Here is a 23,345-nt window from a genome sequence, read left to right as displayed (position 1 = left end):
AAAATTCAGCTATTCGGTGTGTCTTTTGCATATCTCTGGATCGTGGACATGCGTGGACCTTTGGGAGGCATGCGTGGGGCCAAAGCCAACAGCACAGAGGCCTTTTAAGACATTTTAATCTAAAGGCAAGGGATACACGTGGCGGATACCACCCCGAGCGCACAATATGATATGATACAACCGTAGATGGTCCCCGCCAGGTGCAAAGACTATTGCAGTGCAGCACTTTTGTGCTACGATGGGAGCTAAAGTCATGGGTTATTGTTTTATAAGTTGGATGAACTGGATAGAGGGCTATGGGAGGAAACTATCGGACACCTGACAATAAGTCTCACAATTGTAAAAGACAAGCGGTGACTTGCCAACTCATTGAGTGGGCCCTGCAAAACGGCCGCACACACGGTGCGACAACAGAGCAACACTTAAAAAGAGTGGCTGAAAGGTTGTCGAGAGGTGAGACTGCGGTAGCCAGATTCCGGCGATCCGTTCAGCAGGCCGCCGACGTTATGACACTTTCCCATTTATAATATTAGTATGGTTTCTCATACTGTGTAATTTTATTTGTGTAAATAAAATAAAAAATCTCTATTCTTGGGCAAAATTCAGTTATTTGGTGTGTTATTATTACTTTGCCCAACAGAGGATGGGCACTATGTATAATTCCCGGGCAAAATTCAGCTATTCGGTATGTTATTATCACTTTGCCCAACAGAGGATGGGCATTATGTATAATGCCCGGGCAAAATTCAGCTATTCGGTGTGGTATTATTACTTTGCCCAACAGAGGATGGGCATTATGTATAATGCCCGGGCAAAATTCAGCTATTCGATATGTTATTATCACTTTGCCCAACAGAGGATGGGCATTATGTATAATGCCCGGGCAAAATTCAGCTATTCGATGTGTTATTATTACTTTGCCCAACAGAGGATGGGCATTATGTATAATGCCCGGGCAATTTAATGATTTGAATAGTTATTATCAAACTGCCCACTCACAATGGGCATTATTCATAATGCCCGGGCATTATGTATAGTGCCCGATTTATCACTTGGTCCATAACATATATAATAGTATACTGAGGAGCATATTAGGTGTAAAATAAATAATCAAATACTACATTTTTAATAAATTGACTGAGTCCTGAGTGTTACGTTTAGCTCTGGAAGGTTTGATATCATATGTAAATACTTAAACTATATAGAACACATACATGACTCAGGAACAAATATCTGTGATCATCACACTAAAATAAGTGTCTTTATCGGAATTCTAATCCAGGACCATCGGCTGTTACTACCAAGACCGACTAGACAATATCGGTCGTCAAAGAAATTGGTACCAGAAATTAGGCGTACCCACAGATATAGGAAGGAGATCAGACATGCCGGGCGATATGTATGGAATACGCCTGTCGTAGTGCTTGAACCCACACTTACTTGTAGATGGACGCTACTATTGGGCTATTGCGCATTTTACTCGCATCATTTCCATGTCTGTGAACGATTAGGGAGTGGTGGCATCACGCACGCACACAACGCCAACTATAACTCTAGTATTGCTCTGAGGTCGTACCAGAATGTGACCCAGTAGTCGCAGAGCGTGGCGGCGAGCTGGCCCACGATGAGCAGCACAACCATGAAGAGGATGCGCGGCGCGCGGCCGCCGGCGGCCAGGTACGCGCCGTACACGTGCCAGCCCATCGAGCCCGACTCGCGCTCCTCTTCCTCCATCTCCTGCGCCGGCACCTCGCCGCCCGTCGACTCCGCCAGCGACGGCCGCCGCGCTGTCGACAGCTGAAACAAAACACAAACGTCAAATACTACTACTTTGCCCACCCTTCCTAACATTGCCTGGCTCCGTAGCCGAATGGCATTTCTACGACGCGAAACGTAAACGAAACGCCGTGACAGATAGTTTGGCTCTGTCGTGCCAATATATATCTACGAGCGTTTGTTCATTTCTCCGTGAAATATAAATATTGTGGGGACACCTTACTGACCTTACACAGATCCACCTAGCCCCAAACTAAACAAAGCTTGTACTATGGGCTAGGAGACGATATACCTACATACTTATATACCTAAATAAATAGAAAACATCCATAACCCAGGAACAGATATTGGTGTTCATCACACAAATAAATGCCCTTACCGGGATTATACCCAGGACCATCAAATTAACAGGCACTACCGACTGCGCCAGATAGGTGTATAAATCTAATTCCTAGGAGATAGTGACCGCCATTATAAATGGTTTATCATATTATTTGTAAATGGTATTTAGTAGGAGGTAGGGCATAGCGAATGATATTCCGCTTTGTGTGGTAGGGCACAGCACAGCGGATATCGTCTCGCTCGAATCTAGAGCAGAGCCCAACTGGGGTAGTACCTCCGCCTTACAGAAGACCGCAGCCAAATAGCACTAGACCCTACTCATAGTGTTGTGTTCCTGTCGGTGAGTAAGGCTGCCAGAGCTCAACGAGGGTGCGGTGTGCTGATGACGGGAGGACTTACGGAACTAACTTGTTCCGTTTATTGTCCTTTGAGTCGTCGGCAACCCGAACCCTCCTTGGAACTTGTACACTCCTTTTTGCTGTGTACTTAACACAGCAAAAGGGAATGTACAAGTTTCTAATGGGGTGGCAACGCGCATGTGACACTGTTTGAGTTGCAGGCGTCCATAGGTTACGGTGACCGCTTTACATCAGGCGGGCCGTATACTTGTTTGCCACCGACGTAGTATAAAAAAAAAATGGCAATTTGGTAAAGAATCACTATTTTCCGAGCCAGGCAATGTTGTGTCAGGCATGGTAGGCGTTGTTGAAGCATTTGATGTTATGGCTTTCCATTACAAAATCGTAATAAGTATTTAATCAGTAATTCAGGTAAAGCTTCAAGTGCAATAAGGTCGTTTTCATCTGAGATTCTAATAGAAATTCCTTATTGAATGAAGCGTAAGTGCGTTTTCACATTATCCGATCCGATATCGGATGTCGGAAGGATTTTAAAGGCAAAAATGAAAGATGGTGGCTTAAATGTATGGGATATTGGTCCTACATCTGATATAGAATCGGATAATGTGAAAACGCACTATCTTTTAGGTACGGAATTTGTAATAAAATAATAAAATATTGTAATAAGGAAGATTTTTTATGTTAAATTTTATGTATTCAAATTAGTTATCATGGCCAAAAATTACTTGTATTTGCGACAGTTAGCGCCGTAAATAGTGCTGTTAACTTAAAACCTATTAACTTCTGGGGGCATAGCAACAAACTTGTGACTTAATGTTAAGTATAGGTAAGGAATGTTTTAAGTTAGCAGTTAACACTTACTCTGGCTGACGTTCGTCTTGACATGGGTTTCGGCTTCTCTTCAACTTTTTCATCATCTTCTTGACTAGCACTCAAAAGTTTAGCAAAGTCCTTTCCGTAGTTTATAAGTTCAGTGTAAGTTCCTTTTGCTTCTACGGAGCCCTATGAAAAAAAAAACATAAGTACTTAATATGAAAATTCGTAATATACCTACTTAACCTACCCACTCTTTTCGTATAATATCATTGTGCCAAAATTGAGTGCTACCCATCTAAATCCAAATGGGTGGATGCTTCATCGTGAAAATAAATTTTGCAAATCTTAGTAGTATTCCTCAAAGGTTTAGGTAAATAATCGCACAGTACATTTCTAGCTGTCTATCCACAGAAAACACTAATCTCACTACTAAACACTAAACGATGTATCTCACATATTTACGTTGCCAAAAAAAAGAGTAATTGATTTACAATTTTGCTATTTTTCTTTAAACGTCACCAGTAACTAAGCACCGGATAATTGATTACGTTATTTGTTACTAAGGAGCGTACTCTACTCAATTTATGAATGAAAAACAATGAATAGGTGAGTGTGCGAATAATGCAATCGTACATTGTTCATAATAATGATGTAATCGGCAGCCTTGAGGTAGTGGAGCTGGTGCGTGACGAGCACGCGCGTGGCGTGGCGCAGGTATCCGCAGATGCACTCGTCGAACAGCTGCCGGCCCACGTGCGCGTCCACGGCCGACAGCGGGTCGTCCAGCAGGTAGATGTCCGCCTGAAACCGGACCACCATCAATCACACCGCATATCCGCTCATTCACAATCACACCATGATTCCTATTGGGTTTGGCCGCCGGCGCCGGCGAAATACTACGTTGATTGCGTAATCCACGAAGACGCGCTATGACTCGTAACGTCATGTTATTAAAGGATAAATTTGACAAATTGAACTTATATTCAAATATCACAATCAACACAATAAAAAGTTGTTGAAACGTTAAATGTCACTCACCTGTCTATAAACTGCTCTCGCGAGATTAATTCGCGCCCGCTGCCCGCCAGACAGCGAAGCGCCTCTTTCGCCGACCAATGTTTGATCTCCATGAGGGAATTGTTGAAAATCTTTTTGCAGAGCACACACTCTCACCACCTTTAATATTAAAAAGGGCATAATATGTTACTACTACATACGTTAAAGTAAACAAGGAAAACAAAACAGAAAATTAACCTGAAAATCTTAATGAAGTACTTTTTCTCTTTTATGCTAGTTGCATATCAACATCATAACCTCGTAACTTTCGTAAGTCCCGGCAAACTTGTACAAGTAAAAATTAAATTCACTTTTTCACTCTGTACAGAAATAAAATAACGTTCAAAATTCAAAATCAGAAAAATTGGTCTGTGATAAATAATCTTGGAATAAACTAAGAACAATAGTTATTTGTTATACAAGGGGGCAAAGTTGTATTTTAACGCCGAGTGTGGAATTGAAAAACGAGCAAGTGAAAGGATCCTATAGTTGAACCACGAGCGAAGCGAGTGGTTCGAGAATAGAATCCTGAACTTGCGAGTTTTTTAACACACGAGAAGTTAAATACATTTGCACCCGAGTGTAACACAAAACTTTTCCCCTCACTATAGCGAGGAAACTACAACGCAAAAAATGCGTTTATCACTGCTTCCAGTAGTTCCACAGTCATCTTTATTACTAGATTCACCAACTTTTATCAATTTTAAAGCAGTTAATTTGACTTTATTCAAGGTCAAATTACTTTACCCACTAGTGGATAAAATGCGTTTTTACTCGCTGGTATTAAAGGACAAAACACGTGTTTCCGAGCTAGTGAGGGGAAAATTAAATTATTTTCATAGAAACTGGTTCGATTCCAGCCCGGGACACTTGGAGGCCTTGGTCATTGTCATGTGACATTTATTTCATGTTTAATCTTGGAATAAAGTCGAATCGGTTAACTAAACTAACTTTCTTTACATATGTAGTTATTGGTGGACTGGTCGTCTGAAATATAAATATCCTTCAAGATAGGTTTTAAGTTGATTTTGGAGTAGTCGCTTAAAAATCGTACTCACTTCCTTATACTTTTTGGAATTGTAAGGCAGTCCGAAGAGGATGTTCTGTCGAACGGTGGCCACGAACAGCCACGGCTCCTGGCTGGCGTACGAGAGCGGCCCCGACAGGTACACTCGTCCGCTCGTCGACCGCAGCTCGTTCAGCAGCAATTGCAACACGGAACTCTAAAAAAAAATTATGACATGGTATCTAATGATCTACGAAATAATTAGGAAATAATAGAATATATTAGTGGCCGGGCAAGGTATATTTGTTGACATGGAGGCATGTTTAGGTTTCATAACATGCTAGCAACATATTCCTATTAGAAAATGGTATCATAATGTATAGGTATAGACAACAATCATCTCCTATTCACATTAGTGCACATCAATGCATTTTAAAGCTCATTTAGACAGCGCTTATAGATACATTGCGGACCATTGGGGCTACATCAATTCAGCCGGCTGGTCAAATAACATAATGCAACATATCAATAACCCCTTGCAGACCCATAAAACCATTAGTAAAGCATATTCCACCAAAAACATACCTGTTAAAAAGAGGGCCCAGTTCCTATCGGCTAATTATTCGCCTAAATAGGGTTGACATCCAGTCTAATGCCAAGTTTAGATGCACTTTAAAATCGATAATAATCACCTTCATCGACAGCCGGATCTATTGGTAAACATTTTCCATTCCCAAGACTCGCCACCAAACCCAGTCCTTCATTCCAGAATACTTCTAAATTTGAACTTAGGATAGGTACAATTTAATCTCTGTACTTGTAATACGTACTTAGCTGCTACAGGAGGGGTCAAAAGTGGGTCGAAACGGTTCGTGTGCTGCCTGCGCACTACCGTGCGCTTAGATCCAGAATCATAGTAAAGTATACGAACCTTCCCCGAGCCGACTGATCCAATGATGGCACAAAGTTTCCCCTTAGGCACTGTGATGTTGAGGTTGCGCAGCGTGACGGGCCCGTCCTCGATCCAGTTGGCGCACACGTCCTGGATAAGCACGCCCACGTCGGGGCTCACCGGCGCTGCCGGCACCACGCTCATCAGGTTCTTCTCGTTGCACACGAATCCTGCACACAGTCACACTGTTTATAAGACTTCGTAGCCACGACGTATAGCTCAACAGTCAGCACATAAGCATTTAAGGTAACGGACAAAATCATGAACAGTTTAAGATAAAATTTTGCCTATTTTTGATATTTCACTGATACATGTAGAAATTCTACCGCAAAGCGTGTTAAAACTTGAATGTCTTTTATCTTTCTTTTACATTTTAAGCGTTTTGCAGAATAGATACTCCTATTGGTTTCTTCATAGTTAACAAATTAAAATGAGGTGTTTTTTCTCCAATCATGGACGCCAGTTCTCCTGTAATGGATCCTCCATTATGGACAGTGAAATAAGTTTAAAATTTTACTTTTAAAGCCAACTGATACTCAATGAGTCAATTTTATATATCCCAAATAAAATTAGTTTGGGTTATTCCAACATAGGACTGTAACTTGTAAGTTTTGGTTTCGTAAATTGTTCCTTGTCCATCATAGGAGGTACGCAGTTTTCCAGTTCCAATTATGGACACTCGCAAAATAACACTATTTCTTTATATCTTTGGAGTAACAAAGTAGTATGTTTTATACCTTATCTCATGGTTAATTCAGTAAGTAAAACATGAACTCAACTCTCTTGGCAACATTACTAAGAATTCGTCCTTATATTTTTTTCAGTAAACTGATGAGTTTTATCTTGCCATCAAATCCTTCAGAAATAACCGAATTAAATGAAACTTCAAAATTAAGCAGCTCTACGACTCTTGTTTATGGTACAATGCCGTCAGTTTTTAGAAACTAATTTTAGATCATTATTTTTAAGGATTCGTGTTTTTTTGTCCATAATGGCATCACCATCCATTATAGGGTATTTTACATTAGCTACAATTAACACAGCACTTAGAATGTAAGCAAAAAGTAATAAGCTCAATTACCCGGATTAATGATTCCCTCTTCGTCTATCCTTTTGAAAGTGTTGGGTCGTAGGTCCACTTCGCTTAGATTGTTTCTCTTGTTCTCAACGCTCTGTACAAGTTTGGCTATGTCTACGTCAGGCACACTACGAAGATCTTCGCGTTCATCTATCAAAAAATACATACGTTACAATGACATACTCAAGACAATTCTCAAACTTCACGCATATTTACATCATAGTCCTTAAAACTGAAATTAGGTTTAAAGAAGCGAATAATATAAGATCAGTTGTATTAGTAACACCAAAGACATATATAACTTCGTATAGACAGATAACGTCTAAGAGAAAAACGTACCTCAGTACCGCACAGAAAAAGGTACGCCGGTCTAGATGGCATTTACACCTTTGGGGTAGCTCAGCTACATGGCGCGAATATTAATATTTGTCATTTTAACACATATCAAGCTAAGAATACGGGCCAAATTGTCGAAACTGAGGTTCAAAAGTTTTAAGCCTGGGTCAATAGATGGCAGTCTATGCACTGTGATTACACATTTTACTTCGGCAGTAACTCTCTATAAATACTCGATCCTCTTTGGTAAAACGAATATGTATTATATAGGCATCACAAAACCCGTACCAACAAATAACACAAGAGCGCGTTTAAATGTACGTTTAGTATTAATCATACATTTTGCATTTAAGGTGATACAAGTGGTAATGGGATTGGCACGTACTCGAATGTGGTGCACGACAACACTTTACAATAAACACTACTGACATATATGGTCTGGCCAACCTATAGTGGCAGTGATTATACCTAAAGTGAATAAAATTCTGGAATTCCGCTACGACTAGGTAATGCAACGCAAAGCGACAACATATTTAAGTAGAACTGAAATGAGACCCAAATTCAGGCAGATTAATTGGTTGCAAGGTAAATACACTTCCGACAGTTCCGCTGTATGTAAACATACATTTTACCACGTTTTTAAAAAGACGCGTAAATGCGGTGCTTGGTGTGCGTATAAGTAATTTAAGCCTGTTATGTTCAAACTATGTCTGTTGTGGCTCAAGAGCCGTCAACAACCTTTCTAGTTTTCTGATGTACTCATATGATACGTTTGTTTGTGCTTGGTCGGTTGTTTGTAGGTGTGAATTAATTAAATTAAATTGCTGTTGTTGCCTTAATTTCACGAAAGGCAATAACAATAACAGTTATATATTTTTCACTGCCACTTTCAGCTGGTCAGACTAATGACGTCTCATACCCAATAGTAAAATAGCTTGTAGGCGAAGAATGGAGGTGTACGACTCCATTGACTGAGCAAGAGCGTTCGGCATCGTAATGGCAAATGTCGCTTGTAGCGTGTTGAACATTTGTGCCAACGGGAAAACCTGTGGAAACCAGAACGTGCAAGCTGTAATGTTAACAAAGCATGCCATGCAACCCTACTTAGATACCTTATCGCAAGTACACATACATATTTTCCTAAAGTTGCAAATTAAAGGTTTTGAGAACAGTATCAAACCTGCCTACTCTACGCCAGTAGCCTTAGTCTTAGTTAGCCTGGGTCAGTCCGCCAACACGAGAGACCTACAGCTGAAAGATGCTTCTCACTATGGAGAGAAGCATTTATCGACAACTGTTCACTGACTCTTTGTTATCATAATTTCCAAATAAGTTACCCTTGATAGGTGCTATCATAAAACAGTGTGAAATAAAAGTGTTAACTGTTAAATATGTATGTAGGTACAAAATACTAAAGTCTACTACTTATACTTACCAATCAAATAATTATTAACAAGAGAGTGCGTATCACATAGTTTGGTGCATCAAAATTGCGTAATATTATAAGGGGATCTCTATCTCAAACTATCGATAGCAAGACACGAAAGAAAGCCTAATTAATACTACTACTACTACTGCTACTACTACTACTACTGGCATTTTCTAGGATTACGCCAATGCAGTGCAGTTGAACTAGACAGTTTAAGGTAATTAGTCATATACTCTCGACTTATCGGAAGGTATCCTCGATAAGTAGGTATAGCCCTTACTATTTAAAAGTAAATCATCATTGAGTCAATGCTCCCAGCATAAGTAATTACTAATAAATATTAAGTACTACACAATAATACCGACGCGATCTAACCTTTGCAAACGGAACTATATACATATTTTTTATAGCGTGCATGTATTTTGATAGGCTATTAAATATGATGACTATTGACTACGCCTGCCCTAATACCCGGAGTTATCAAAGTTCTGTAAATACAAATCGAGTCATAGTTATAATTCGGACTCGTAAGAGGTTGGTTATTTGTAAAACGTATAATCATGCAGTTTGCAAGTGCAGCAGCATGCGGGGGCGCGGGGCCCCACGTACCAAACAGCATGAACGCCTCGAGGCGCTGCACCGAGATCAGCGCTTCCGCCAAGAACGACACCGCGTTAGACATTATTATAGAGAGGGTGCCTTGGAGGGTGTTGTAGAATTGCGCCAAAGGGAATACCTGAAAATTGTTCAGTTATAGCATTTCTTCAAATACATTTTATCTCCCAATCGTCCAAAAACATAATTAGTTAGGCTGCACACCCGTAAAGGTATGTGAGACAAGTTGGAGTAAGTGCGGAACAGCATTCTCCTTCTTTTTCATCCATCAAGACGAAGGACCCACCTAGCGACGTAGCATCGCTGCACTGAAAGCGGAGGTGTGAAATTTAGTATCAAGGTGTACGTTAACCTTCTCGCGCTGTGCATCGGCTTTCCACCGCTACCTGGGTTCTTCGCCGACGTATAGTGTTATACTTACGATATCAGCCGTGACTTGGAAGCCGAAGAGCGAGTAGGAGAGCAGAGTGATGTAGAGAGTGAGGCGCTCAGTGAACACCATGAAGCTGAGGTAGACGCCGCGCAGGTACGACGCCTGGGTGATGCACTTGATCTCGTTGCGACGCGCCAGCGCCACCACTTGCTCGAAGGGCTTTTCCCATGCGTACATTTTTATTACCTGAAAATATTTTTGTATATAATTTGCTATTTAAAAGTAGTTAGAGCTTGAGAATAAAATGCAAAAACTACTTCATAAATTTAGCAACTGACACGTTTGGAGTCGGTGCTAAGTCAATAAAAATACCCGAACATGTGGCGCTTGATGCCTGGCTTGCAGCTAATACGTACATTAATTCGATTAAGTAGCATAAGAGATAATACGCGTCAACAGCAACTAACTAATCATAAGAATTGTCGCAAATTTCATACATAACACTCGACTGCTTTTGGTACTCAGTAGAGTACAACGAACAGGTACTTACGTATCGGCATCAAACCGCAAGTTTTTATTGTTTTGAAGAGCGGCTTCAACGATACAATGGCATAGATCAATCGATACAAATGCACGTCCGTGAAACATGCATTAGCATTGGTACAGTGAGCATCACATAAGCAGTGACAACAAAATATATCGCAATAGGCATATCGTTACCAGGATATGTTGCAATGAACAGATGTGGTGTTTAATATTTTACCATCGTATTTTCTTGGAAATGTTCGTTTTGACAAGATAATTACTTCAGCCAACTTCTGTACCCACTATTCTACTGAAAAGACTGATTGAAACAACGGAACAAGTTCGAAGGTTTTCGTGAAGATACGATGTTAATGGCAGCACTACTGATGTGCAAGTAGCGTAAAAAACATATAAGTATGTCCTTGGAAATTTCTTGAAAGCTTCTCAAGCAATATAGGAATATAAAATATATTTTATGGAAAGTTACAATCTCCATAAAAATGAGGAAAAATGTTATATCGAAAATTTCACAGTTTTGGAAACTTTCCGTCGGCACGCCAGTACGAGTAGTGGGGAGTCCTTCTGTATAATATGTTAGAATGTCATTATCGCTGCTGCCAAGGGATATACGTTTGGCGACAAATAATTATCCCACGATAGGGTGGCTAGCCGAATGGCACAATCGGTATCTATCTCTATCGCGCTTGCGTTAGTGACGTATCGCTTTCGTTTGGCGTCGGACCATTCGACGGGGCCAGGTGTCGTTAGTGACGTAACACGACGTTGTTGTCTCGCTTCGCTCAATATGTCTGGCCATATCACGTGGCTTTGGATTCGCACTGGACATATTTTCCACGCGATGTTGCCACAAATGTCGAGTTTTTCACTACTTTTAAGTACCTGTTTAGTAATTTGACGAGTTTACCTGCATGCCGTTAATAATTTCATCCATAATTCGGACACGCTCGTCGGTTCTGTGTGCCGTCTTCATTCGTAACCTAGCGGCCAATTTACTCATATAAGCTGCAAGAAAAAGAAAAATGTTCTTACTATTTCATAAAAGACATGTGTTATTAGATACGTTTATCAAAAATGCGCACTTAAAAATTGATATGGGAGTTACTGGGAGAGTTGTTATGTTGGGCTAGGGGGACACAGTTGATAATTACGGGGAGGCAGCTGAAGGGACGACGCTCATAGTCATGTATCATGGAAAAATCATGTGTCGAGTAAAAGACGAACGTACATTGCACTGGTATGGTTTGAAGCACGATGCCGATGACGCCGACGATGGCGGCATACCCGATCTTGATGTAGATGAGGTAGCAGACGAGCACGACCTGCAGCGGCAGCAGCCAGATGAAGTGCGAGTAGATGAACGCGTAGTCGAAGCGGTTCACGTCGTTGGAGAGCAGGTTCACCACCTGCCCGGCCGTGGTCTGCGCCAGCGCGCCCGAGCTCATGCGCATCACCTGTAGGTGAATGTCGTGATTATAATATATTTAGGAGTGTCACTTCAAAAGTGGGTATTTCTTTAAAACCTCCTCCTCCTCCTTGCGATATACCGGCATTAGCCACGGCCTATCAGACTCATGAGTTTTGATAGCTAATACCTTATTCCTGTCTCCTGAATCTGAGGCTGCACTTGACAACTAATCAAAAATAAGCCCAGAGAAGAACTCCTCAATTAATAGGGACTAAGTCTTTCTCTAGGTTGTAGTTGTTATTATGAGAATTAATTAAACATAAAAAAACATAAACAAAAACGATAAAAACACAATTTATGTACATAATAAAAAACTTAACCATGAGTAAGACGTGTTTATTTACCAGTAACTTGCTCGTCTTACGGCCTTGTGGATCGTGACCTTGTCAGTAGAAAAAGGTGGCAAATTAAAAAAATAGGGCGAAGACTTCCCCGCACAAAATTAGAATTTCGCGAATTTCCTACTAAGTCCTACTACCTATAATGACAAGTTGGATGTGTTTAAAAATTATGCATGTTTGTTCCGTTGTGCTCTTAACTGTAATTAAGATTCGTTGCAATATACATACACAATCTAGCTGATATATCAAATCGTATTTTCACGTCTTGTTATCCACATACTTCATAGTCTCAGTATCTCAAAAAAAACTGAGGCTAAGGGCCAGTTGCATCAACCACATTTGACAGACACATCATTGTCACGCAGCAGAGGTCTATGGAACTTCCCATACAATAAAATTTAACAAATGCTTTAACGGTGACAGACGGTTTGGTGCAACCGGACCTTGGTCAGGTAAAATACGATATTAACGCATTTTTGTCATTAAATATATATTAAGGTGGCTCGCTTTCCATACAAAAACATCTACCATTTATTTAGTCACCGCACACTACAACTAAATAAAAATATGCGCATACATCTACTATACATTATCCATCGTCGCAGTATTGAACGAAATACATTGTTTCATACAGAAATCATGGACAAATCCATGTGAATTTTTTATTAATTTTACGAAAATGTGCGTGCCAAATTTTGTGTACAGACACAGAGCCGTCATATTTCGCGCATTTTTAGTTGACATTGTCATCAGTGACACTTGGCTCTTGACAAGTAATTATTTAAAGATATTGGTTTACTTAACTCAAGCAGACTCAGAAATAATGACGCATTTTGTCAATAAAGATACATATCGTGTATTTCGACACTGCTAGTGTAAATCGAAATGGCGTCTCGGTCAAATGCATTGACTATGAAGCAGGAGATCTCGAGTTCCATTCCGGAGTCATTTGAACTTTTTTTGGATTTATTAAGTTTTTATATATTTTTTAATAGAATAAATATTCTATTAAAAAAGACTCTACTATATTTCTTTCCTATGTTTTATTTTCATACAAAAATACAATACAATCTTTATTATGCCTTTGTTGATAAAATAAAATATTACACGTCAGGTCAGGTACCTGGTACATAGGTCATAGTGTGGGCATAGTATTATTAATGTGCTGACTTCCTTACATTTACTGAGCTAGTTGACCTATGTTATTGTTGTGTGAATGTTTTTCTTCAACAACTAAATAGTTATAATTATATATGAATATGTATGTAGGTATGTGGGTAGCTTTTGCACATTGTAATTTTTCCTCAGTCACCCGTTGAGCTCAGAGACCACGAACGCTGTAGTGTTCGAAACGTCGGGATGAATTGTAAATTCATTATACACGATCCGTTTTCATAGTTTTTATTTCATGAGTAACTATCGCGGTAACTGAAGACAATATTAACTAAATGGTTACAAATAATAATTATCATCAATATAATCTGGTCCAGGCAGGCAATTATGGTCGCGCGATAAATGATAAAACATCTGGCCGTCCCTATAATCGCACTTACTAATAGTGCGACAGGGACGGCCTGATATTTTATCGTCTATCGCGCGACCATGCTACCCGTGCTGTACTAGCTTTTGCCCGCGGCTTTGCTTGCTTTAGAAAGAGACAAAAGTAGCATATGCCACTCTCCATCCCTTCAACTATCTCCACTTAAAAAACATGTCAATCCGGCGCTCCGTTTGGCCGTGAAAGACGGACAAACAAACAAACACACATTATCTTTGGTGAAACAACGAATTCTTCCACTTCAGATTATAGAGTAACCAGCTTTTCCCATTTATAATAAATTAGGTTTTGACCGCGGCTTCGCTCGCGTAAGAAAGAGACAAAAGGTAGCCTATGTCACTCTCCATCCCTTCAACTAAATCCCCTTAAATAATCACGTCAATTCGTCGCTCCGGTTTTGCCGTGAAAGACGGACAAACAAACAGACACACACCCTTTCTTATTTGTAATTTTAGTATGGATTTGACATTTATTTATATTTAAATAATTATATACGTATAGCCTAATTTCGTCGGTAACAGCGTGTTATGTAATGTAATGGCGTAGTTAGTGAACAGTCGCCTGTCACACCGTGAAACTGCGTTCGAATCCCGGGATTCTATAAACTTTTTGTATTTTTGTTTGGATATAAATTTCGTATTTATTATTGACCGAGCAAGAATGGAGAGCCGAAGGTATAAATTTTATCTTAGAGAACATATTGATTTTTTTATTGTCATTTTGATTTTCTATTTATTAAGTTGAGATATAAAACACAACTTTTAATACCCTCGCTAAATATAATATATTCTCGAAATTACTCCTTAGATAAAAAAAGTCCACTTGAGTTTTTAAAGCCCTACGATACTCAGTTAACTATTGCATTTTCATTTACTAATTTAAGATTTCAAAAGCGATTTGAATACCCTTGCTCCATCGAAAATAAACAATTAGAAAAAAAAAATCATTCGAATCGTACTTTAGAAACTAAAATTTATCTATACTTTTTGGATTTTTTTCAAATATCAGATTAGGATAATTATGTTAGAAATTCTGAGTTCGACGAACCCAAAAATTATTACCATGTAAGAGAATAGGTTTTTAATCTTTTTTGTGGAAAGCGCTCAGTAACTACTGTACGAGTACATATACATTTATGTATAATAATAAAACAAAAAATAGTGTCTCATAGTGTTGTGTTCCTGCCGGTGAGTAAGGCTGCCAGAGCTCAACGAGGGTGCGGGGTGCTGACGACGGGAGGACTTACGGAACTAATTTGTTCCGTCTATTGTCCTTTGAGTCGTCGGCCCACCCAACCCAAACCCTCCTTTGAACTTGTACACTCCTTTTTGCTGTGCACACACAGCAAAGGGGAGTGTACAAGTTTCTAATGGGGCGGCAACGCGCATGCGACACTCTTTGAGTTGCAGGCGTCCATAGGTTACGGTGACCGCTTTCCATCAGGCGGACCGTATGCTTGTTTGCCACCGACGTAGTATAAAAAAAAAAAGAGAAAAAGTCCTGGATTCGAACCCAGTACTTTCATGCAAATCATGCGATGGCACGTATTTACCGCAAGGCTATTTAAACAAGCTGTCGCCGCGTGAAATTATCGACTAGAAGGAATACAAAAACACTGTTTGTATGTGTGAGTGGTACTTAAAAATAGTGTAAAATAGTAAATTTATCTACATTAAGGGGATTAACGTTACAATGAGAAGTTGAATGTATGTTGTAATACGTCAATTTTAATATTAAATGTTCGCGAAGCATAATTGAACGTATATAAATGCCTGTACGACTCCACAAAAAAAATAAGACCGGTAATTTGCAGATTAACGCCATCTAACGCAGCCTGAGCTTCGGGTAACCTAAGCGAGCCACCTTAAGTACTCAAAAGTAAATAAGTGCCACTAAAGTCTTTTGAACGCTACATGAAAAGCGTAACGTGAACATAGGATGTCTGATGCCTCGTTTTCCAAATTTAAATATCCGATAGGATGGGTTGTTGACTACATTTCTGACGTAAAAAAAATTGTACTCGCGGAAAAAACGAGTAAACGAGCAAACTTTTTGGTCTTTTGAAAGTTAATTTCGGTAAATTTAGTTAGTTTCGGTAAGTGCTTAAGAGAGTTATTCTTTTAGTGCATTTTAGTATTCCCTTTACAAATCTGTATACACCAGAATTTTTGGTGGCCGGAAAAGTTATCAACTTCCTAATACATACATACATAATACATACAATCACGCCTGTATCCCATAAAGGGGTAGGCAGAGCACATGAACTACTCAAGTTTCAGAGCCACTCTTGGCAAAAAGGGGTTGAAAGAAAACAAAATTGCGACATTGCAGTGACAGGTTGCCAGCCTCTCGCCTATGCCACAATTTAACCCATATTCCACAGTCGACTTCCTAATATTCCATACATTAATACATTTTAAACAGCCTGTAGTTTTCACAAAACAGCCTGTATATCTTTTAAAAAACAATAAAACAAAGCTTTGGTTGCTATTAAAACTAATAAAATTTAAATAAGTTGTCAATAGTTTCCAATATTGGAATAAACATGAAATTAGTATTCCTGCAATCGCCGAAATTCTTAATGGCCCTTATTTTCTTTTGAGTATATATGAACTACCTAATATATAAATATCTGGGAGAACCAGGTATGCAACCACCTACTTATAAAATATCAATACTTAAAATTCCTGTTTTCCCAGAAATTACACATAGGATTTTTCGTCTATAAAACCCCCATACTTGTATAGCAAACATCAAAATCGTTATAACCTTTTCCGACATACCCAAAATGTATCAATACTATACATATTTAACATAGAGTATTGCATTACGTAACGTCTCAAACCTTTCTGTAGATGAGCGAGCAAGCCGCGATGCGCACTTTCATGCCGAACTGCTGGGTGGAGTAGGCGCCGTGGTGGTTGAGGAAGGCGATGAGCAGCGACATGAATATGACGGAGCTGGCGCAGTACACGGCCTGCTCGTACGTCATGTCCGAGCCCGGCTCCCAGTACGCCAGCAGCATCGACAGCGCCACGGGTTGGAAGGGTCTGGTGATGTCAATGTACATAAGATACAGCGGGGAAAATCTCGACTGGGGGACAAATGTAACTGGTCCATTTTTTAAATGTTTTACAATGTTTGCATTATATATAATAGAGTGTCCACCGGTTATATAGGCGTGTTCAGTGGATACACGTAGAACTCAACATCATAGTGTAATAATGGAAAAAAATGGATTAGTATTGTATTGCCCCCCAGTCGAGATGTGCTCCGCTGCGCTGTACCTTATACATAAAGTTTTGTATTAATTCCTCAAGCTTTTAGAAAATATCAGAGTTAGATCTCTTCTCTGCCTCATAAAATAAAAATAAGTAATATCTACTCACAACTCCTCTGTCCCCCTTGTATGTATAGTGGGTAAACTATTTTCAAGTAAAAAAACAGTTTTAGGGCAGCAATTCACTGCAAATATTACAGCACGGGAAGCATGGTCGCGCGATAGACGATACAATAGCAGGCCGTCCCTATCGCACTATTTGTAAGTGCGATAGGGACGGCCTGATATTTTATCGTCTATCGCGCGACCACGCTTCCCGTGCAGAACATCATAATTATAATTAATATGACTTAACATCACTATCAAAACCGTTGACGGTAAGTACAAAAAAAACAACTCGCATCTTTATATGTTTATTACTTTGAGGCCGAATAATGGTTGGCATTGGTTTTTTCCATTGTATTTCTAAGTAAAATTAACTCAATGAGCGCAAGTAGCGTAACATACTCGTACTTCGTAGTACCCAGGATTACCATGGTTAATATTAGCTTCATCCGTATAGAGTTTACACACAGATTGTCCTGTCTATAGTGCGTTTCCATGAACGCATTCATTCACGCTTATAAAGTACACTACATTAAATTAGCAACATCCTATCGCGGTTAAAATCACTTTACAGTCACTGCAGTGAAATATTTTTCGTGGTAGTCACTGCGAGTATTGAATCATAAACGGGAGACTCGGCATGTTAACTAAATAACTAAAACGCCTTTGTTACCTAAATGTGTCTATTGCGTGCATTTGATGGGTGTTTGTTACAATTTGTGCACGTCAAGTAGGTATACTCACTTTAGCACAAGAGCCTGTATAAGGAACATGACACCGGAAGGGGCAAAACTCATCCAGAACGTCTTGGCCATGGCACGCAGGAGCGACGGTTTTCGTCCATGTTTGCTGGCTAATGCAATCTCCTCTAGCCATTTCCTGCAAACAAAAGAGGTCACTGTTAACGAGTCGAGTGGCAAGTCAAGTTGATGTAGGATAACAACAGTCAGCACGGGCCGGGCGGGGTGGTGGCGTGGTGCGAATGCGAACGGCCTCGGGCCTCCACAACAAGTGTCATGTGATCGTGACCCGGTCGTAATCCATTCTGTGATGGACGATTACATCGGTTCTTTCGATTCTTGACACTGTTCTCTCAAATACGCTTATGGCGACTTGCGTAAAGACGCATTGGTCAGAGTCATCTACCATCACGTATTAAGTAATTAAATGTACAGAGCGTCATTTACCTACCTATTAATTAAATTTAAATTAGACTCAGTTTTTAATGGTATCTTAAGGACGTGCCTAACAAAATAAATCAACGCCGGATGACGTCATGTTTTTTATTCAGATTACTCTAGAGGGACACGACCAACTCACGACAAACATTACGAAGCAGCGCTTCCTACCTCGCTTGAATTCATAAGCGCTTTTATCTGCCTTTAATAGCTATATCGTGAAACAAGTAATTATCATATCGAGGCCCATCAAAGTTGGAACTGGTATTGGATCGTACGTAGCCGTAGGGTAAACTTGCAACTGATGAATGCTTGCTTTATGGAGGTTTGTGATTGTGACGGCTTATAATTAATCTATTTAAACAAGTGGCTGATAGTTTTATAATTACCAGCTACTTATTAGCATAGCAGTTATCGTAGAAACAATGGTATTGTATTATTAATGCAATGGTAAATACTCATGTCAACGCTCAGCGCTGAGAATTGGGTAAAAAGTCACTGCCTTTTTCTACAAGGTGTAATAAAAATAGTGAGAATCCGAAAGGGGAATATACGGTGTTCATTAGGATAAAGTAGTCAATGTTTTAACTAACGCCTTGACAATAGAGGCGTGTTAAGATACTTTTGTTTGCCTTTGGCGTTTCGATTATATTTGATGGCAACTGTAGTGAGTGTGAGAGGCGATGGCAGGTCATCCGACGCGACGCCTACTAATGAGACCTCTCGGTCGTCCACGTTGTGAACCGTGTACAACAACACAATTCGATACCCACGCAACGTACGTAATATAAGAATTAACTAGTGTCAGCAAACTGCCTCATACCGATACTCGTAAGTGGCGATAACTAATACTTGGTATTCTCGCCTAGAGACTCGCAGGGTGGCCGGTTCAAGGGTCAAACGCAGAAGGCGGTGTTCCTGCGGTATCCGCACGTTTGCGTGATATAGCTTCGCCAGGGAGACCGCTCGTATAGTATGTTGGTTTAGTCACTCTGCGGCCCTGACCACCACTTTGGGCCATGCCTCGCTGCTGACGGAACTCTAGGTTAGGTTTTCAACAATGTGTTTGTAAATGATTTTTAAGAAAAAAAAACCGCCGCCTTTGGGGTTCTGGTGAAAGCTACTTGCGAATGTTGGATTATGTAGAAATGTGTAGGTATTTTTTTAAACTGCTTTTAATGCTTTAATTATTTGATGGCAACAAAAATCAATATACGTATACCGTTAAGGTATGAGGAGTTTCCACAATTCCTCATGAATCCGATTATAAGACATCATTTAAAGCTTGACAAAATTTGACTTGAAAAGTCAATATGCTTAACAAATATACTAAATAAATGTTACTGTTTTGAACTTAAACGCATGCAGTTCTTATAAAAATACCGAAGTCACTATAAGTGTGCCGTGCAGATTTGAGGAGTTCGGTTCTGACCATCATCTGCAGTTCCACTGCACCAAATGTCACTATCCTGGACGTAAGTGCATGCTGTTCTTATAAAAATACCAAAGTCACTATAAGCGTGCCGTTCAGATTTGAGGAGTTTCGTTCTGACCATCATCAGGAGTTCCACTGCACCAAATGTCACTGTTCTGGACGTAAGTGCATGCTGTTCTTATAAAAATACCAAAGTCACTATATGCGTGCCGTTCAGATTTGAGGAGTTCCGTTCTGACCATCATCAGCAGTTCCACTGCACCAAATGTCACTGTTTCGTACGTAAATGCATGCTGTTCCTTTAAAAACACAAAATCGCCATATGTATACCTTTCAGATTTGAGGAGTTCCCTCGATTTCTCCAGGACTCCATCATCAGAACTGGGATCATCAAAAGAATGGGACCAATCTGTATGCATATACATTCAGTAAAAAAATTCAAAATCGGTCCAGTAACGACGGAGATATCGAGGAACAAACATTATAAAAAAAAAAACAGACGAATAGAACCACCTTCTTTTGAGAGATTTGAGGCGGCGCGGCGGTTAAAAATAGTAAGTCAAGAGGAAAATTGTGTTTTTATACATAGGCGGTAGGCAGGTACAAGATGTCAACCACCCTTATTTAGGATACGATATTTAGATTTATAGTCTATTATTGGAGTATGAACATGGAGCTTTGGATTAAATCTACACAGTTTATTTTACAGCCGTTTTATTGTGATCACCATTTTTATGATTAAAGGAATAATATTCAAAACAAAAAACAATAATGAAGAAATATCAGCAGGTGAATTATATCAAAGAGAACGTAAAGCCACATATGTCTAAGTATTTTTTCTCTCTCTGTAGGTATTTACCTTTAAAACTATCCTAAGTCAGATCCAGTACCAACAACACAAATATGTATAATTATAGATTACATGACATGATACATAATGGCGATTCAGCACAAAGCTGCCAGCAGTGGTTCTGCAGTAATGAAGTTGCAGCAATTAATGGTCGCTTTTCCAGTGCATTGCTTTCCAAAAAATATTTATAGCTTCGATATGCAATATGGTATCTTGTAGCCATAATTATGTTTACATATATTTCAATAACGTATAATGAATGTACACTTCCGGATGAGAGAAAAGTCATAATGTCAAGACAATCGTGTTATTATAATTATGTAGGTACATTAAATTGTTTAATATAAAACGATAGTTGAGAATTCAGTGTATCGCATAGCTTTCGCATTTCACTACACTACAATTTGATTTATTTATTATTTAAGACAACAAATGGCCAATAATGGTTAGTACTTATACATTATTGAAGATTTTAAAGCTAATTGTTAGTATATTTCGCATCGCCATTAGTCCTAAAATTCTAGTCCTATAAAATCTGTGTAGCAAAAAAATGATTTTATTATATTTAAAGACATTTTGACAGGAAAACCGTTGGTACATAAGTATGTAGGTACGTTATAGGTTACGTTACTGCTGTAGGGTTAAATCGCCCTAACCTAAGCATTGCTGTGGGTAGGTAAATTTAGGTGAGAATTAGTCTTTCCAAATATCTGCTGGTGCTGGCCTAGCCGAAGTGACAATCGTTGATGCTACGTACCGATTGAACCACAGTCTGACTCTGTCACGCCACTACAGAAGAGCGACAAGGAGAACTAGTAAATAGTAAGCGGTTGTGACGGTGGCTAGGTACCCTGGTAACTCGCCGGGGGGCAATATTAAACCATTTGTACTTCTACAAGTTTGTTAATTCATGGCCGGCATTCATAAAAATTACGTGCTCTAAGTATTGGTTAAATAGTAATCTGCATAATTTTAGCAATTTATTCTGAGTACGTACGCTTGTAATGCTTGAGTTCTTGACGACGTTTGATTTTGTGTATGTTACTCGATCTGAATAAGCGCAGCTTACAAGAATCACTTAAGTTCATGTGACGGTCAATCTGTATGACTTGTATTATCTATTTGCCTATACTTATTATGTACTTATTTAAATATTTCACCGTTGAGTTCAAACTCTCTAAGGTTAAATCTACCGAATCTCTAATATCTACCGAATTAAAGGGGACATAAATTACCAGGCAAGCACGGTCGCATGATAAACGAAATAACGTCAGGCCGTCCTTTTCGCACTATTTGTAAATGCGATAGGGACGCACCGAGGCGATAACGTTTATCAAACTAGGTAGTGTGCTACGCCGGCAGTTTACAGGATGATGTCTAGACCTGTCAGTTATTCTGAAAAAGTAACAGTGCCGAATAAGTGCGTTTTCACATTATCCGATCCGATACCGGATGTAGGACCGATACATTTAAGCCGCCATCTTTGATTTTGCCTTTGAAATCCTTCCGACATCCGATATCGGATCGGATAATGTGAAAACGCACTAATCTGGTATTAATCTTTGGGCTCTTTTTTCCCCTTTGCGATTCACTGACAAGCTGATATCGTCTGGAGAAATGTTAACTTTTACATAAACGATCTCAAGTGGAAAGATATAATATAGAAATACTTATGTTGTTAAATCCTTCAAATTAGCATTACTTTATTAAGATGCAAAACAAGTAAATAATTAATTTATTATTTCGTGAAGAGTATCAAGACCAATTTTCATTTATTCATTAATAGGAGTGAATGGTGTCCTATCGCGCTTCTGATTCATTAAATAAGAGTTTATAATTTACTGGTATATGTGTACTTGAAACTTGGGTCAATCCATTCTGCTTTAAGTTTGAGTATATAAAAAATATAATATGATATGAAAGATAATGAATATTATAGCAGAATGGATTTACCCAAGTTTGAAGTTAAGCGACACATACTTGTATCGTAGGTACCTACTTCGGTGGGTATTTTGCTATACATATTAAATATTACGCGCGTCTGTTTTATATTTACTTACGCGGTCGTGCTTAAAATATCACTCACGACGCTACGATAAGGTTCCCATAGATACGTAATTCTGCCACAGCATGACTGCCAATGAACCTGAGCAACTCGGCTGACCACTGCACATATATAAATAAACACCCATAGGTGGACAAAACTTCAAGTTGATATGCAAATAAAGTGTGAGTGAAAGCGCCTCGAGCGGCTACGGTAGGTACTCGTGAATAAAATAATAACCGGTATATACGTAAGTATGCAATACATTCCATGGCACTAATGACACACTAATACCACCCGGGTCAAATACTTCTTGAAATAATATTTAATTACGCAGCTTTTGTAGGTTTTTGATGTATCAAAATATTTAAAATAATTTAGAAGCCCTCGCAGAGAAACACCATG

At 39.3% G+C, this 23,345-nt stretch overlaps 1 protein-coding gene across 2 annotated transcripts in view; it reads right to left on the bottom strand.

Moving 5' to 3' along the window:
- LOC125240731 (ATP-binding cassette subfamily C member 4) overlaps positions 1-23,345 on the bottom strand; it is a 71,289-nt gene that overhangs the window by 9,461 nt on the left and 38,483 nt on the right. Inside the window, exons 2-14 of one of the 2 annotated variants that reach the window (XM_048148768.1) lie at positions 18,178-18,312; positions 16,894-17,098; positions 11,910-12,135; positions 11,589-11,686; positions 10,187-10,384; positions 9,760-9,886; positions 7,389-7,535; positions 6,287-6,477; positions 5,408-5,572; positions 4,332-4,469; positions 3,927-4,094; positions 3,339-3,479; positions 1,577-1,797 (exon numbers count right to left, since the gene is read on the bottom strand). In XM_048148768.1, the coding sequence (XP_048004725.1) occupies positions 1,577-1,797; positions 3,339-3,479; positions 3,927-4,094; positions 4,332-4,469; positions 5,408-5,572; positions 6,287-6,477; positions 7,389-7,535; positions 9,760-9,886; positions 10,187-10,384; positions 11,589-11,686; positions 11,910-12,135; positions 16,894-17,098; positions 18,178-18,312 (2,160 nt within the window). Of the gene's footprint in view, positions 1-1,576; positions 1,798-3,338; positions 3,480-3,926; positions 4,095-4,331; positions 4,470-5,407; positions 5,573-6,286; positions 6,478-7,388; positions 7,536-8,640; positions 8,768-9,759; positions 9,887-10,186; positions 10,385-11,588; positions 11,687-11,909; positions 12,136-16,893; positions 17,099-18,177; positions 18,313-23,345 lie in introns of both variants that reach the window. The other variant, XM_048148769.1, reaches the window with a different exon arrangement.

Source organism: Leguminivora glycinivorella, chromosome Z (genome assembly GCF_023078275.1).
Source record: "Leguminivora glycinivorella isolate SPB_JAAS2020 chromosome Z, LegGlyc_1.1, whole genome shotgun sequence".
NCBI lineage: Eukaryota > Metazoa > Arthropoda > Insecta > Lepidoptera > Tortricidae > Leguminivora > Leguminivora glycinivorella.
The sequence above is the reverse complement of the archived record's forward strand: the minus strand, read 5'-3'. Positions and strand labels throughout refer to the sequence as shown.